A 16,687-nucleotide genomic window follows, 5' to 3' on the forward strand; every position below is an offset into this window, starting at 1 on the left:
CATTATTGCTATGACACGAAACCCTACTACAGATTGGTTTGCCAAATTCAAAAGGGACATAGAGAGTTTTGACCGCTCTTTTGCTGCTATCGACAGCTCTTACAGTAATTTGCAAGTTCATCAATACACTCGCTTTCATTAGTTATCGTAGTAGATTACTGCTGCTTGTCGTAATTAGCTGAAAGACGACAGCAGGACTGAGTTGACACTCGCGTAGTTCTATATCATATTTTTCGCATCAGATCTACTTACCAAAAAAAACAGTGAAAAGGTACGAATATTCTATTGTACGTAAAATGGTGATCAGTTAAAATAGGATAATTATAGCAAAAAAAAGAAAAAGAGCAAAAATAAGAGTTAAGATGATGGAGGTAGAGAGGCGGTGGTTGTAGGAGAAGCAGGTGGTGAATTTACGGTTTGTGGAGACAAAAGAATTTCATGGTAGACGATATTAGTAGTAAGTGGTGGGGATGTGGCGGCTGTTGACAGATCGACTGCAACCCTAAGGTTTTGAGGATTTGTTGCTCTGGATAATGCAACATATAGTTGTCCATGAGCAAAAACAGGTTCGTTGAGAAGGATGCCGACATCAGATAACGTCTGTCCCTGTGACTTATGTATAGTCATTGCAAAGGCGGCGCGCACAGGGAATTGCCGGCGGCAAAGGACGAAGGGATATTCACCCTCAGTAGTGCACATGTTGATACGGGGAAGGAAAAACTCTTCACCCGTGTAACCTTGGTCGATCCGTCTTACAGAGATGCTGTTGTCGTAAAGGCCTGATACGAAGAGTTTTGTTCCGTTGCAAAGACCGGCATCAGGATCCATATTGCGTAAAAGCACCAATGGCATACCGACCTTGAGACATAGCTCATGGTTAGGAATACCACCGGTAGTTATACTCCGTAGAAATTCAACAGGATAGCTGGCTGCAGCTGCGTCAGGATCATCAGCATCAAGTATACGATCATTGGAAGCATATGTTCTGCCTATGCCGGGGAAGATGTCATATGCTGCATCATTGATGGCATCGACGTCAGCATTTTTGGCAGCCAAGATTGCGCGACCATGATAATGCTCTGACTGTGGCTCAGTAGAGCGAATTGATGGATAGATGGCATCAATCAATCCCATGGTATCGCTTGTATCGATCTGCCATTCTTGCGGAATCTCCACGCTTTCTTGATACGGGGCACGTCCATCACCAATAGCCAAAAGAGTGTCAGCAAAAGCAGCAGCATTAGGGCCTGCATTCCTCACGCGCATGTTTTCAGTCAAATGGAGGACTTGAACATGTCGCCAAAAAGAGGCAGATTGGATGGACTCGGCAACGATTTGAGATCGATTCCCTTTTTTTACCACCGGAAGCATCTGACGAAAGTCCCCTCCAAAAACAACAACCTTGCCTCCGAAAGGTAGTTCACGCAACAGCGGGTCCAGAGCACCCATAATGTCCCGAAGAGCACGGTCAACAGCATCAAAATTATATTTGCTGCACATGACAGCTTCGTCCCAGATGATAACTGACGCACTTGCGATAAGGTGTGCGTGAGGACCGCCAAGGCGAAGATTGCACGAAGTATAAGCATCCGCGTTCAACGGAATCTTGAAACGACCATGTGCTGTTCGGCCACCCGGGAGCAAGATAGCTGCAATGCCAGAGGAAGCGACAGGAAGTGCGATTTGATCACGGGACCGAACATGGCTCAATATAGCCTTAAACAGTTGAGATTTACCCGTACCACCTGGACCATTCACAAAGAAAAGGCGCGATGTGTGGTGATGAGTGGCTGCAGTAATAGAGTCGGTGATAGTGTCAAAAGCGTGGCGTTGTCCGTCGTTTAACGTAGGTAGCAATGTATTTAAGAGTTGCTGTTGACTCTCTACGTCATATTCACGTCGTTCGACAATCTCCAAAGCTTCTAGGCGGGGTAGGGCATCGAGTTCTGTGACAAATTGTTGCGGCAGAGACGGGAATTCTGACAGATGATGGCCAGTGGTTTGCAGACGCGTTTCGATGTCACCAAGGGTGCGCTGATACATTTGATTGATCTGATCATTGCTGAGCTCGTCTTGGCCAGCAGGAAGGCTTGCCCGTAAGGAGAAAAAGTAATCATCTGCCATTCTCTCTCGATACTTGGTCCAAAGTGAGAGCGGATCTGCTGGGGAGCAATTGATCAATATATACACAAAAAGTGCTCTAATCGCTGATGCTGATGGTGAATATAGGCACGTTTCTTCCATGCATCGGTCCCATTCTTGGTCAGATTCAAGAAGACCATGTGCGAGAGCAGCTTCTTGGAATGTTTCGTAAACAGTGCCATTGATCGTTCGCAATGACTCAAAGCTTGCAGGGCCACGAACGGTAAGAAGAAGGAGGCGAAGACAGTAGAGGGGCATGTTGGACAGAGAGGCATTATAGATGCGTGTCACAACATTGGCAATTGGCGGGTTCGTACGTTGTCTCCATTGGCGTGCTCGAGCATCCCATGTGTAATGAGCAGGAATATCATGGTACCGATATTGGCGTGCTCCGTTTTCTGTTTCATCACCGTCGCAAAGCTGAAAAAACGCATTTAGCTTGGTGTGAGTTGATGCTTCCCGGATGTTCGTCAGCTCATTTTGTGTTACGTCCTCACGAAAACGAACGACTTCCTCTCCAGGCAAGTGCAAATCTAGGCGCATAACAGTCGGACGGTGCATATGGACTGAAAACTGTAGAGTTCTCCATGCTGCCTCGCAAGGGCCGATATACCGAGCGTTCTGGTATTGAACCACCTCATCAATTGCTTCTTGCTCTACATCAGCAGGGGCAGGTGCGGCAGTGGTATTAGCTGTTGGTGGTGGTGGGTTGCTGATTGCTGTGGTGGTGGTGGTGGTGGTTGTAGCAGGAGCATTGTTTGCAGGCGCAGCAGAACGCATTGCTTGCAGTTGTGCTCTATCTGATCCCTTGGTGATATATTTACACAGATATTTGATCGCACGCGAGGATGTGCATATTTCCACATTGATATGTGCGTCGTATTTGTGGCTCAGATACGGGTTGTATGGAACAACATGGCTGTTGTTGGCTGTGAAGCCACTGCGTGCGAAGCGATGGCTTGCACCATTACGACGCCGTCTATATATAGGATATCCGTCACCATTGACCCTGGTCTCGTTGGAAAATGGCTTTGGATATCGTTGTTGGCACTGACCGTTCAACATACACACTGCATCAGGTTTGTCACGACTACAGGGGCCATGGATCATGCAACTTGTCACTGTACGATATAATTGAGGCTGGGTCACAGGATCAGGCAGCTCCGCACATACAAATCGATCATAATCATTGGGTGTGTGTGGGCGCTCGCTTTCATCCAGGATCAAAAGAATGTGAACGTGTGGCAACCCTCGTTTTTGGAACTCAACAGTCGCCATGTACCCAGCAACACGGCCGAAAATGCTCGAGTCGTTAATGTGATGAAGCAGCTCATCGAGTTTCATTTTAAAGACACGGGTGCACAAATCAGGTCGATCATAAGCGTGCTGGCCAGGCTCCAGCTCGGAAGTAATCTCGGGCCATTTGGGGTTGCATGTGAAGGTGATGAAGAGAGTTGGATTACCCCGTTGACGAATGATAGCAAGGCCGTCTTGAAGCATCTGCTTCATATAGCGTGGACCACCTGTAAAGGATGACGGCAAAATAATCGACCTTCCGATTTGACGTGCGTTTACATTGTCGACAACACCGCTGTACACCTCAGCACGAATCTCGCGTTGGTGCGTCAGGATATACTGTAGGCGTGATGTCTCAATGCGTGCATAATTGTCGACTATGAGCTGCTGGAATAGTCGACCGAAATGATGGTTGTAGGTCTGATGCTCTCCGTCCCGAACCATTAGCATATATGCACAATAATCCAAAAGGGTAACTGAAACGTTGTTGCCGTCATGAGAGTCGCATCGCAATCCAAGGTACCATCCGTTATCGCCGTGTGGGAACATGAGGACGTAATGGAGGGGCATATATGATGCGTGTAGAGAGCTAATTTGCTGCAGGCCGCGCTCACGATCATGGATAACGATATCATGAGGTTGTGCCGTGCCATCTACGCTGTCTTCGACAACCATAGCTGCAACCTCCGGGTGAGCCTGCACATCATATCGTCGACCCATTTCACGCGCAGCGCGGATAACCACCTGGATAGTGCCTACGGGTTGATTACGGTATGCATCTGCTGCAGCAATGAGTGTACGTGCGAACGCGTTATGGCGCTGCATAACTGCCTGAATCGTGTTGATGATATCATTGTTTAATCCCGTGAACATTGTGCTGCGTCGAGTTGTTTGCTCTTGGGTATCGCAAAAGTAAATTTGAGCGAAATTAGCGCGTGTTGGATTGTCGGCTCTAAGTGGCCCGAGACAGTGATACATGGTGCCATTGATCCGAAAAGTTGAAACACCATTTCGTCCACTCGCCAAGTTGGGATCGTGATTGGCGCGAATGGATGCGAAAGCAAACATGCTGTTATAGGCTCGGATATTGGTGTGGAAATTGGTGGCAATAGGGTCGGATGAATCGTGATTAGTGATAAGTGATAACAGCTCTTGTGGTGGTGCGCGAGGGAGGGGTAAGCGTATCTTGCCAGAAGTACAGCAAATACCAAAGCGAGGGTTGGATACAGACGATGCAACTAAGCGCTCATCAATCCACATTTTAGCGTGACAAAAAGAGCATTCGACATTCATAGACTCGAAGATATGACGACGATAGTAGTTGTTGTTAGGCGTGAAGCAAATATTGGAGCCAAATACATTTTGAGGTACAAAAGGTACCCTGCATGCAATCTGGTATTGGGCACCATGTCCAGAGGTGACATTGCGTGAATTGAACGGGCAATTAGCGTGCGAAGAACGTCTATGGTCCGGCGATCCGCAGCTGGCACATCGGCGTGCAGGAACAGGAGGAACTTCAAAAGCTGTTGGAAGATTTACCACGCCGTCATCAGCATTGTCATGCTCAAGTATATCATCTGACATTGTCTCCTCTGCAGTTGTAGTGACAGTTAAAATGTCGTCATCAAACGTTTCCAAAGTTTCTAAATATGTCTAGTATTAATAGTAGATCTAAAAAACATGGACAGGTATAATAATAAGTATACCTTCCACCATGTTATCAAGACTATCTGGACATTCAGAATCAGAAGGGTTATTATGGGTAGTAGAGCCACACCCAGAACAGCGGATAGGGTCAATATTCTAAACGAAAAGTGTTTGGCAACCACACAAAAGGTATAGCTCATAAGTACACAAAAAGCAGCTGAAGCTAAAGCAATTATACATCATTTTCAAAAAGACAGTACGTTATTATCATCATTTTCCTCAATTCTGCGTCGAACATTACGCTCATTCAGCGGACAACCGTGGAAACTTCTTCGAGAATGGGTGGTAGACCCGCAAATGCAAGTTCGAATGGGCATTTCCGTCTGGTTTTACAGAAGTGAATTAGTACTTATACGACGAACGTTTTTGCGATCTGCAGGTGAAGCCAATTATGCCCGAGATTTTTGCTCGTCTTGGTAAATGGCGGGTAACACAACGCAACACACCTCTTCCTGATGATCTCCTTGAGAACTCATAGCTTAGCAAAATAATTGGAGATTGACAACAAATTTTTAAGTTTGAACGTGACAGTAACGCGACAAAGAGAGCGGACCCTTCAAAAGTTATGCTTAAAATGGCAACGATTTCCCAATTGGGTTGATTATCTTTTAGATTATCTAAGTACCAACTTATTTTTAATAGAAGATGTACAAAGTAAAAAAATAAATTGTTTTTATCTATAGTAAGAAAAAAAGAAAAATAAATTTTGATAATGATATGAATAAAACACATGTAATAAACATCTGAGAAATCTGTGAACTATTTTCTGAATTACCCCCAATGTTCCAATGACCAATTTACTGACTTCCGATGTGTGCAGTGAGACTGGCCAAATATCTGGGTAAGGGATCTTTCCTGGTGACGGCAGTGACGTCAGCTTGGTGAATCCTTTGAGCTTGCCAAATGGTTCACGGTGTGGATCAATCGATTTCGTGCGGCCATATGCTTCGACAGTACTAAGCATAATTGCCTATCTATTTGTTGTGTTGTATAGAATAGCTCCTGCGAATATCTGGACCGTGGCAAACTTGATTTGTGGAAAAAAATCCCAATCCTTGTTGATGATTGCGCACACATCAGGAGTCAACTCTGTATACTGATGCTGCATGAGGAGTTTGCTGTATGGCGATGATGAGATTATGTTGGTAAGGGCAGGAACAATCTCTGGAGAACAGTTGATGCAGATGCTCGCGTTCATGGACTCGAAGGACCGCTTCAATGGCAGAATAGATTTAATGGCTTGATACTCTCCAGACATTATTCACAAGACGTTGACTGGCAAGTCCATTTTCTTCACAACCGTTTGCATCCACGTTGGAAAATGGTCGCAATGACAGTGAATCCACCACGTACAATGTTTTACATTTTTCTTGATCGCTTGCATTGGAGACGTTACAGGCGTGCAAAACAGCCTCATCATATGTTCGACCTTGTGTTACTACTGTAATGGGCTTCGAAACTGAATAATGAGGCAAACGTGGATCAATTTTTGACACCGATTCGCCTAAAGAGTTTGTCGGTGCTAAACCATCGCCTTCGTTTGGTGTATCTAAAACGCTGCTATAAAAATCAACAGGAAGCGTGTTTTGAGTACCGTTAAAATGCATATTAATGAAGCGCTTTCTTACGTGATGATGTGGCTCTTTAAATGAATACCTTGGTCTTCATGTGATTCAAAAGTTTCCAGGCAGGAAGGACAAATGATATCATGGTTGACCGGAATGGCATTTGCCTTAATTGTTTGTTTTTGTTTGCCTGCTGGAAGAACAATGTCGTGTACAAGCTTATAATGTCTACGAAGATTCGCTTTCTTTGGCACGTTTTCCACTTTTTTGCACAAGTGGCAACCAAGTTTCAAAACTGATGTCATCACAACACAGAAAAATGCAGAATCAAAAACTCAAAGAAAATTTTCTTTCGTGAGACTTTTTGTGAGACTTTTCGTGAGACTTTTCGTGAGACTTTTTTTTAACGGGTCTTCTGGCCAAATCATGATACAGGATATGAGATATTAGGGCTTTCCTGATTGGTCAGAAGTCTTCAAAATAAGTCTCACGAAAAGTCTCACAACTTTTTTTTTTTTTTTTGAATTTGGCCAAACACTTTGGAAATTGGCCACCATAAGTTGAATCTAACCAGGCCAGGCCATTTTTCAATCCTCAACCACGATTTGACGAAACTCGGAGACTCTGGCCAATTTCTTTCTCACTTTGCCCAAACCTAACTTCAACGACTGCAAATGGCGATTTTTTGTTGTTGTTGTTGTTGTTGTTGTCGTTACAAACACCTCGTTTCCGTAGAAAGAAAACTTCTTCAGAGTGCTTGTCCATTACGACACCTGTCCAAACATTTATGAGAATGTCTAACGATTCCTTTGAAATCACTCAGCTTCAAACTATTAGAAGCTTCACTAATCCGAGTCATCAGCGTTTCCTTCTCAAAAAACTTGTTGCGTTTCACTTTACTTTTGACCACTGACCAGAATTGCTCAATTGGATTGAGCTCAGGAGAATATGGAGGTAAATAAGCGCAGCGGTATCCCCGAGATTCTACGTATTTAGCTATGTCCTCGGACGTATGGATAGGAGCATTATCCATTACGAGGTAGTGACCTTTCATGTGCGGATAGCGGTTCATTTCATCCATTGTAGCTTTTAGAAAGCTGATATAGTGTCCCGTAACCGTTCCTTTGCTCATTTGCCCAACGCCATCTCCCCGCTTTCTCTTTTTATTAGATGGAGACTGAGGAAGTCTAAGGCTACATTTGATTACACCTTCAGCAGAAATCGCGCCCAAAATGATTGTTGTTGTCGCTCGTGTTTTGGGAACTGTGACCACTGCCGGTGCACCTTTCTTTGACCAAGCCATACTACGTTTCAAATTAATGTGGAAAGCAGATTCGTCAAGAAAGACACAGTTTCTCGTAAAATCTAGATCTGTTTTGTCCCACTTACGAACCCAATTCAAGCGCTCCTGGATTTTTTCTTCGCTATACCGGTCTATGGGTTGAAGCCGAGCTTTTTTGAGAGATAAATTGCAATGTTGTTTTACAAAATCGAACAAGGTAGTTTTAGATAGTTTTAATTCTGTAAACACTTGCTATAACTTCTTCATTACTTCATCTAGGACGATGGAAGGATTCTCATCAATGCACTCGAGAATAGCATTTTTGTGTTCGTCTTGGAGAATACGTGGACGGCCAGACTTTCTCCGTTTCTCAAAGATACTGTCAGGATCTTTCTCGTATTGCGCAGCCCATTTTTGTGCTGTACGAACATGAATCCCAAGTTGTTCTGCAGCTGCGGCCGCACTCAAACACCTCTCAAACAATAGCTTGAAGAACCTCACTTTGTCCTGATCAGAATAGCGCGTATAATTTCGCTTCACTGAAGTTTCCCTCATAATGACATCACCATTAGGCTTTACCTCCTTTTCTAACTGCATTGCATCTATCCTTTTCTAGCTCTCCAGAGGCAGTTGAGCTAAATATTGTGTATGAGAACTCAACGTTTCAAGACGAAACTGTTCCTCATCAACAATATAATCCATTGGTTCAGGTCTGCCATACTCGTCGACGACAGATCCTTTCCCGTTTTCAAACAAGAATTGAATGTTCATTATCGGTGATTTGTGATGTGATTGTGAAAAAGAAATAAAACAAAGACAAGCACTAGGCGTGCTCTTTTATATTTAAAGTTGCCAAGACTTTGCCCTACAAAACAATCGACATATGATTTGTCAGCCAAGACGAATTTATACTTTGTACAACACGAATTTGTTCCTGTCATCAGGTGAATTGATTTTCCTTCAGGGCGAATTCGTTTTTCGTGCAACCTGAATTTGTTTTCGCCATTGAGTGAATTTACTTTCCGGAAAGAGTGTACATATGGGAAAGGATGAATGAATGGAATGTGATGTGTGGCGTTATCAAAATTTGAACTAAGAATCGTGCTGATCTCACCTCCCCCCCCGCTTCCAAGTAGGCACACACCCTTATAAGGCAATCTTGCACACTGTTTGACAAGTGTAAAAGCACAAAAGAAGATAGAGAGGATGAAGTTTACTTTAGTGGGTGAAAGTAGACAAGTGCACAACGGGTTGTACCTTTTTCTGCTCAAAACCCCCCGCTCCAATTCAAACGTTAGTGATAGTATGTAGTGTACCCTTTGTGTTTGAAATGCTGCTGTGCACCCACTGGACAATGGATAAATCAAGTCATACGACAGATCATCATCACTTAAACAACTACCGTCTTATTCGAATACAAGAAGACTTCAAGAGTGGAAATGGAAAACGCCCAGAAAGAGAGATATCTTTTCTTTGTTCCTTCTAATAGATAATATACAAAAGAATACATAGAGAACAAGCATGGTTGGTTGTATGTGTGTTTCGCTAGGAGGAGGAGTAGTAGTAGTAGTAGTAATGGTAGAAGAGAGTATATTATATAATAAAAGGAAAGGCTTGCTAAGTGAAATCGTGGGTGATTCAGTTGTTGTTGTTGTTGTTGTTGGTATGGGTAAAATATAATACACAGAGAAAGACAGAAAGAGATGATATGATATGTTGATGTTTGTGGGGGGGGGTGGGGTGGATACAGGGTATGTGATGAGTTATAAATAATGACTTGCATGTGCCACACCAGGGTTAGGTCTGTCATATAAATAAAGTGGGTAAACTACTAGATAATATAGAAGGCGTGAAAGAGAGACTGTGTGTGTGTGAAATGATGAATATCATCATCGTCGCCGTAATCCTGGGTGATGGCCAGTGCGTCGTTTTACAGCAGCAGCTGCATGAGTTGCTGCGTACTTGGTACTAATAGAAGACACGTCCAATGACGATGAACCAGATCGTTTACGGCCGCGTCGACTTGCTGATTCGTCTGTACATAACATATATAATTATACAACTTGTTACCATCCATTTCAATAGGGACGTCGAATAAGTAAAAAGAAAGAATATATAAATGTGTCTGTATGTCAATACATACCTCCAGCAGCATAAGGCAGAATGTCCAAGGTGCCATGATCTTCTTCTTCCACACCTAGCATGCGTGCCTGGCGCTCTTTTTGAAGCATCGGCTGGAGAATACGACGTCGGGCATTGATAAACCAATTACTGATCTGATTGAGCGTGAGATTTGTCTGTCGTGCAAGAGTAGCCTTTTCGTCCTCGGTTGGATACGGATGTTTCTTGTGTCTCGATAGCCATTCACGCAAAATGGCCGTGACAGCTTTGGGAAGATTGCCTCGACGACGCTTTACAAGATTACCGCCGTTGTTGTTACTACTAGGTGATGGTTGTTGTTGTTGTTGCATAAGAGAAGCTTTTCGGTTGTGGCTGTGATGATGACTACTATGAGAATGATGAGAAGGGGGAGGAGGGAGGTGGTGATGATGATGGTGTTGATGAAGTGGTGTAGTGGGCGTGGTTGGCTGCGGTGCAACAGTGGGGTCTACCATCATGATGGACGAAGAATGAGGTGATGCAGGTGCTGATGACGACGAGGATGATACAGAAATCGAATCTTCACCCACCACTGAACCAGCAGTGGCAGTAAGTTGTGTAGCCGTCGACGTCCGTCGAGGCAAATAGTAGGGTCGATATCTGCGCGGTGATAATTCGTCATGTGAATACAAGGGCGGGGTAGGTGAAGATGCCACAGAGGCTATCGGAGACGTCTGTGTTTCGGTATATTCTGTCATACGCAGCAGCAAAAAGAAAGAAAGAGAGAAAGAGAGAGAGATCAGAACCTTTTGTACACACGCTCGCTCTCACACGCAGCACGTTAGGCTTTTTAGGCTCTGAACTCTTTCTTTTTAAAGTTATGTTACCTCGAATATCAGTCCAGAACCGTTCATTATGCTCGAGCATACGGTGAATACGTTTCTTGTGGTTTTCAATAAACCGCCCGTAATGAGGATCACCATATGGAATGTGAATGTGTTCGAGACTTCCATTGCCATCTTTGACAAACTGATGGTCATGAAACAGAATCACTGGGCTGAACATGCGTGACTAACGTAAAGAAGAGTAAGAGTTAGAGCATGGTATATAACGAAGCACGCTCGCATGCATCACTTACTCTTGTAGACGTGGGTGACGTTGCAATAATATAGTTTGACATGTTCAAGTAGAGAAGCTGTGTGTGTGTTGTTTTTTGAGAGGGTGGAATTATGCGTTTCTGTGGCGACCTGTCAATAAAGACAATGATTGTTTGGCAGGAGTAACAGTTAAGATATATTCGGTATAACACGATTTAGGCCTTATGGTGAGCCGGGGTTTCTCTTCTATCGCATGGATTTGTATGAGCGAGAAAAATGGTTTCGACAAGAGGTGAAGATGTTGAGAGAAAGAGAGAGAGTGTGTGTGTGCGTGTGTGAAAGGTGTGTTAAGCTCAAAAAAAAAGAGACGAGTTCCAAAGGCAACATTCATCTTGAGAAGGTTTGAGAGGCCTTTATATGACAAAGCCACCTGTGCGACGCGTGACCTATCGATGAAAAACCCGAAAGTGACATGTGGATCATATGAGTAGTAGCCTTAGAGGTGGTTCGCGCGCCCTTTTCTTTTTTCTTTGTTATGTGTGTCCTGTTTTAGTAGGATACATCCCGCCTTGGGTCGTTTATCTGAAACATGCATATTAGATATCGCATTACTATGCTATGGGATCAGCTCACTCCCTCACTTGGGCTTTCATGGAGGAATCAAACCAGTCCATTTTTTTTGATGGGCTTTTTGTGGTCATCTGCAAAAGCGTTTAGCGGGAAGATAAAATAGAGCAACGGCGGGTGGACCAAACGTTAAAATAAATGTTGGGGGGGGGGGAGGGGAGGGGTCCTTTGCTGCTTATACCGCTTATTACAGATTGAAGAGCGAGAACCCGCCGTTGCGCTAATGGGGAGAACGAGCGTGTGTGTCGGAGGGTCAACGCTTTGACCATCTGAGCAGATCCCGTTTTTGGTCAAGCTGGCCTCTTTGGGAATCAAAGGTTGGAGGTTACATGGCAAATATTACCACGAGAGCAATTATCAAATGATCTTCCCTCTCTTTGTGAGTGCGTTTTTCCCGGCCCTTTTCTTATGATTACTTACATGTGTGTTTATGTGCGCGGGTGCGTGTTTCTCTCTCTCTCCAATGTGGATGTAGTATACATCAAGTGCAGCTTGGAAAAACGCCACATTATTACAGTACGTCGTTTCTTCTTCAAGTATCCCAAAATAGAAATCTTGCGTGATCCCGTTGACTTTATGCTTTACACAAGCTGCTCCTGCCTGTGTATCCATACGCACTGCAGCGACTACTACTACTACTACTACTACACACTCATGAACTCATGAGCTCATGATAAGATAGCATTTTCGAAATAGTGGACAAGTACAAATAAGTCTTTGTTAGAGGCGGTGGAGCATACTAAATAATCCTATTAGCTGGACGTGCTCTCGTTTGCTTTGCTGAAAAAGCAACAAGCTGCAATGAAAAGTATGCTTGTTCTCGATATAGACAGCCAGAACGTGTAAAATACTTGTTTGTTTCGTGCACTTGTCAAGCTTTCCTTGTATACATACTGTACCCACAGCCGCAGAAGCATTCAGACAGGGCAGACGCACACGGTCCTATTTTCCTGAAATATATGACAGCTTTGTCACGGATATGTTAGTTATCATATTATGTAATGTGTTTTTTTTTTGTGCAGATAACCAGCGGAAGTTTTGTTTTACCCTCCTCGATCCAGATATCTGGATTTGGGAATAGGTCCTTGATAGATATTAGATAACTCAATTGTTTACACACACAGTGGGGTGCGGTCAAATAGAGAAACGACAAGTCTTCCTGACGCTCACCATGCTAATCATCGTCATGAGTCATCTTTGCTTCCTACTACTGCTCTACCATTACTCTTATTCTTTTTTTTATACTGAAAAAGCAGCGTCGAAAGGGAAATTTTCTGTGTGAGAACACAATTCACACCCACCCAATCTTGTTCTTTGTCTTCTGTAACCATCCCCGGGATCTTGTGCAACCGATTTATTAAGCCTTGTGGAAAACACTGATGCCAATCATTGACCAAGATACATAATGATGCATTGCAAACCCGCTTGTTCCTGCGACTGCGGGCTGCCAATCGGGCATTGTTCAAGATGGCGTTTTTTCTTTTTTGGTGTGGGTAATAGCAATCGTTCGAATTCACCCGACACCCCCAACATACACCTTTTGCCGCGGGCTAGGTTATTTCTTTCTTTTCTTTCTTCGTTATCGCATATCGTCTGCTACGGTAATGGGGAAGCAAAGAAGAAGAAATGTACGTAGTAGTAAGTAGTAAAAGCCTCCTTTTGAGAACGGTTATTCGGCGGGGGGGGATGGGCCCTTACCACTACGATTTGGGAAAGAAAATAGAGGTTACAAACCACCTACATAATGCTAACTAGTATGGTTGCGTTATTATAAGATCAAAACAACAACATGTCATTTGATAAGAGGATTTCCTCCCATATTGGCATATCTCTTTGCGATTAGCTCGGGAATAAAAAGATAGCCCACCCAAAAAAGGGGGGGATGAGTCGGCGGTATATTACTGTAGTTCTTTACACAAATCATTTATCATCATCGGTCATCCAAGCTTCTCCATCATGTTCGCACCGGGCCATAATATGACGCCCATCTTCTGAAAACATTACTTTTTAGCTGATCAACGGTATAGTAGTAGTAGTAGTAGTAGTAGTAACCAAGTTGTACAACTATGATCTATTTATTTCTAACTTGTACTATCAGCTGAAAGGAACACCAGTTTTTTAGGAGGTCTGCATAAAAAGGAACTTGCTTTTATTTTGATAGTCCCAAAAGTGGACAACGTCGTTAGGCTACTTTCTTGACACACACCTTTAGAAACAAATGACCACTACAACAGATCGAGTAGCATGTTGATTTGACGCACTGCGTTCGATATAGGTAGGGCGGTATACAGAGCTCTTTCGTATGTATTCATTCTTTTTCAATGCAAATATAGATGATGCCTGTTTGCATTTTAGCGTTGTGCACCCAGACTATACTTCATATGGCATTGTTATCTCGAGGCTTAGCTGTCAAACGTCGTCTCCCCCACCCTCTTCCGTCAAGAGAGATTACTCTTTTGTTGGTTTGTCAACTTTCCTCTTTGTAATTACATGCGATTGAGCAATATATGTCGTGGACCATCTTCTCTGCCGATCCTTTATTAATAGAGATACTTGAGGTAGTCGTAGCTCGAATATAAAATTCAACACAGACCAAAATCATATTCATTGACTGTTTCATCGACTGCGAGCTGCCATGTGTTAGTAAGGATGAGCAGAGGTCTTGCGATTGTGTAAAGGGGGTTGGGTGGAAGAGAGAAAAAACTACAATGTTCTCAGTGCATGTACTACTGTAGCATATTCATTCTACTCCTAAAATGAATGATTTCCACATATGCTATGATACCTGTCTATTTGCTAGTGTGTGAAAGGGCTATCGCGAGCCGAATCTCTGGTGCGTATGTAGTGTGATTTGAAAGAATGGGGTTAGTTACTGTACTTTTACTATATTGATAGAGCTCCGGTTGGGGGTTGGGGGAAAGGAGGAATTCCAGCGGGTTTTTTGTTTTTCAAGAAATCAATGGGAATATCAAACACATAGGAATTGTTGGATGATCTTTTTTTCTGTGGTCCCTGGACTTTTGATGAGTAAGCCCAATGCATAGTAAGAATGACCTAGGGCCAGCTGATTGCTTCGGACGATGATAATGTTGATGACGATCGGGGACGACCGGTTGTTCTTTTTGCATCAAAGAAAGTGCGGCAAACGTGCAGAACCACTCTCACATATATTTTATATTCTTGTACAGATTACGATTGTACATATTTATTTTAAATATTTATATTCACACACAGAAACAGAAGAAGCGATAACTTTACTACTAGTACCGGTAATGGGAGATGATGACGTGGCATCACAACTATACTTGAAATAACGCGTTAATACAAAGGCACCATTATATCTTTATCTCCCCCTCCCCTTAGCCCAAGAATGAAAAGAGAAAAGGTGTTCGGTGAACCATCAGGAAATCCTTTATGACAGTCCACAGCACAACGGTCATGTTTTTTTTTTCAGTGGTTTGGAAGAGTTGAGTACAATGATTTAATCTTCTCATCTTCTAGGTTCAACCTGTAACTATTTCATCTCTTCCTTGAGGAAAGGGAAGTGGGAGAAAGGAAAAGCAATGTGGCTCTTACCTAGGGTCAAAAAAGAAAATAAAAAGGAAAAAGGATGTTTTCGTTTCTTACGCTTCTTCCCTCCTCCTCCAGATAACCCTGGCGACCAGTCTCACTTTAAGCAGCAAATTCCGGTAGACTATACCAGAATTAGCAAAGTGTATACTGCATGGCCACAAGGCTTAGCTCATACTACCCGGAATGAAGAACCCTACAAGTGATTTTCTTTTTTACAAAAGATTTCGTGTGTGTAGTGAATACCCACGCATTATAAAGCAGCAGCTGTCACAGTATCATTATGTAATCATCTAAGCAGACAACCTCACCTGTTTATCTTGAAAAGAGGGTGTATATTTCTTGACAACCAGGCAATGCGCACAAGCAACAGAGAATTGCGAAATTAAGCTTCTCGAGAAGAATACTGCCTACAGTTGAGCTCTGCAGCAGAGTTATTATGAGAAGCAGATTGATATAAGATCTACACCTCAGGGTATCTTATTGTCGACGGATAAAGAGCGCGGGTGGACCATGAACGCCATACGATCTTTATACAAACCAATACCCAGCCAACATGGTAAGCTTGGGCGCGTCTCTCCTCACTTATCGTTTTGCCCCAGGAACGGAAGGTTTTCTGTGTACTGGCTCCTTTCATGAGAGAGCAACAAGACAGACCGAGTTTTAGTCTCAGGCGACTCTCGCTCCACATTGAAATGAGCATGCAAGTGAATAAGTAATCTCTTAAACGTTGGCACTTTGATCTTGTCGCGTCAATTACGGGTATGGCAACCTGTGGGATTGGGAGGTTACTATGAGCAAGTACGGTTGGTTGTTTGCGATTCTATCCCAAAGACTGAATGTACCTATTGAACGGTTGCAAACCTTTTGGGACACCGTTGGTATTGGAGAAAGTGAGAAAGTGGCGACGTAGCGAAGAGAGGGCGGTTGCCTGTAAAAGCTGGGACCTAAGTCACCCCAATTTTTCCCGTTAGTATAGCGCTAAAAAAATTCAGGATTCCCCCTTCACTGATCGATCCTGAATGTATCCTGAATGTATCCTGTTCACTGAGTGCCAATTCGAGACCGTAAAAGCGATTTTGTCGACTTATTATGGTCGGTGTTCCTGGATGCTTACTGTGACGTATACATGCCTTGGTTGACATAATAGATATGACCCGTTAGTATGTTTCTCTTTTACCTTTGTATACAGAGTCAAAAGCATCGATGGCATTAGCCCAACCCTCATGTACTGTTTTGGTAGCTGATGCTTATATAGGCTGGCGGACTGATCATGGCTTCAGCCAGCAAGCAAAAAGAGC

General features: G+C 43.4%; 3 protein-coding genes across 3 annotated transcripts; all 3 read right to left on the reverse strand.

Annotated features, from left to right (window-relative positions):
• Window positions 1–5,908: 5,908 nt before the first annotated feature.
• On the reverse strand, window positions 5,909–6,549 carry BDB00DRAFT_348361 (uncharacterized protein). Its single transcript, XM_053117026.1, has one exon. It carries the CDS (start codon window positions 6,401–6,403, stop codon window positions 6,116–6,118), a length of 288 nt encoding a protein of 95 aa, XP_052980126.1. The 5' UTR covers window positions 6,404–6,549; the 3' UTR covers window positions 5,909–6,115.
• Window positions 6,550–9,881: 3,332 nt separating this feature from the next.
• On the reverse strand, window positions 9,882–11,272 carry BDB00DRAFT_871879 (uncharacterized protein; the record flags this gene model as incomplete). Its single annotated transcript, XM_053126882.1, has 4 exons — window positions 9,882–10,027; window positions 10,136–10,843; window positions 10,980–11,163; window positions 11,231–11,272. The coding sequence occupies 4 exons, from the start codon at window positions 11,270–11,272 to the stop codon at window positions 9,882–9,884; spliced, it is 1,080 nt and encodes a 359-aa protein (XP_052980127.1).
• A 4,495-nt stretch (window positions 11,273–15,767) lies between these two features.
• Window positions 15,768–16,293, reverse strand: BDB00DRAFT_348531 (uncharacterized protein). The gene is made up of 2 exons (XM_053117027.1): window positions 16,251–16,293; window positions 15,768–16,158 (listed from the first exon to the last, which is right to left on the reverse strand). The coding sequence occupies exon 2, from the start codon at window positions 16,087–16,089 to the stop codon at window positions 15,850–15,852; it is 240 nt and encodes a 79-aa protein (XP_052980128.1). The 5' UTR covers window positions 16,090–16,158; window positions 16,251–16,293; the 3' UTR covers window positions 15,768–15,849.
• Window positions 16,294–16,687: the final 394 nt, after the last annotated feature.

Source organism: Zychaea mexicana (genome assembly GCF_025766255.1).
Source record: "Zychaea mexicana strain RSA 1403 chromosome Unknown BDB00scaffold_32, whole genome shotgun sequence".
In the NCBI taxonomy this organism is placed as follows: domain Eukaryota; kingdom Fungi; phylum Mucoromycota; class Mucoromycetes; order Mucorales; family Lichtheimiaceae; genus Zychaea; species Zychaea mexicana.

Excerpts from the sequence above, each read along its gene's own strand:
- BDB00DRAFT_348531 (XM_053117027.1), bottom strand. The coding sequence starts at position 16,089 with ATGCTCATTTCAATGTGGAGCGAGAGTCGCCTGAGACTAAAACTCGGT.
- BDB00DRAFT_348361 (XM_053117026.1), bottom strand. The coding sequence starts at position 6,403 with ATGTCTGGAGAGTATCAAGCCATTAAATCTATTCTGCCATTGAAGCGG.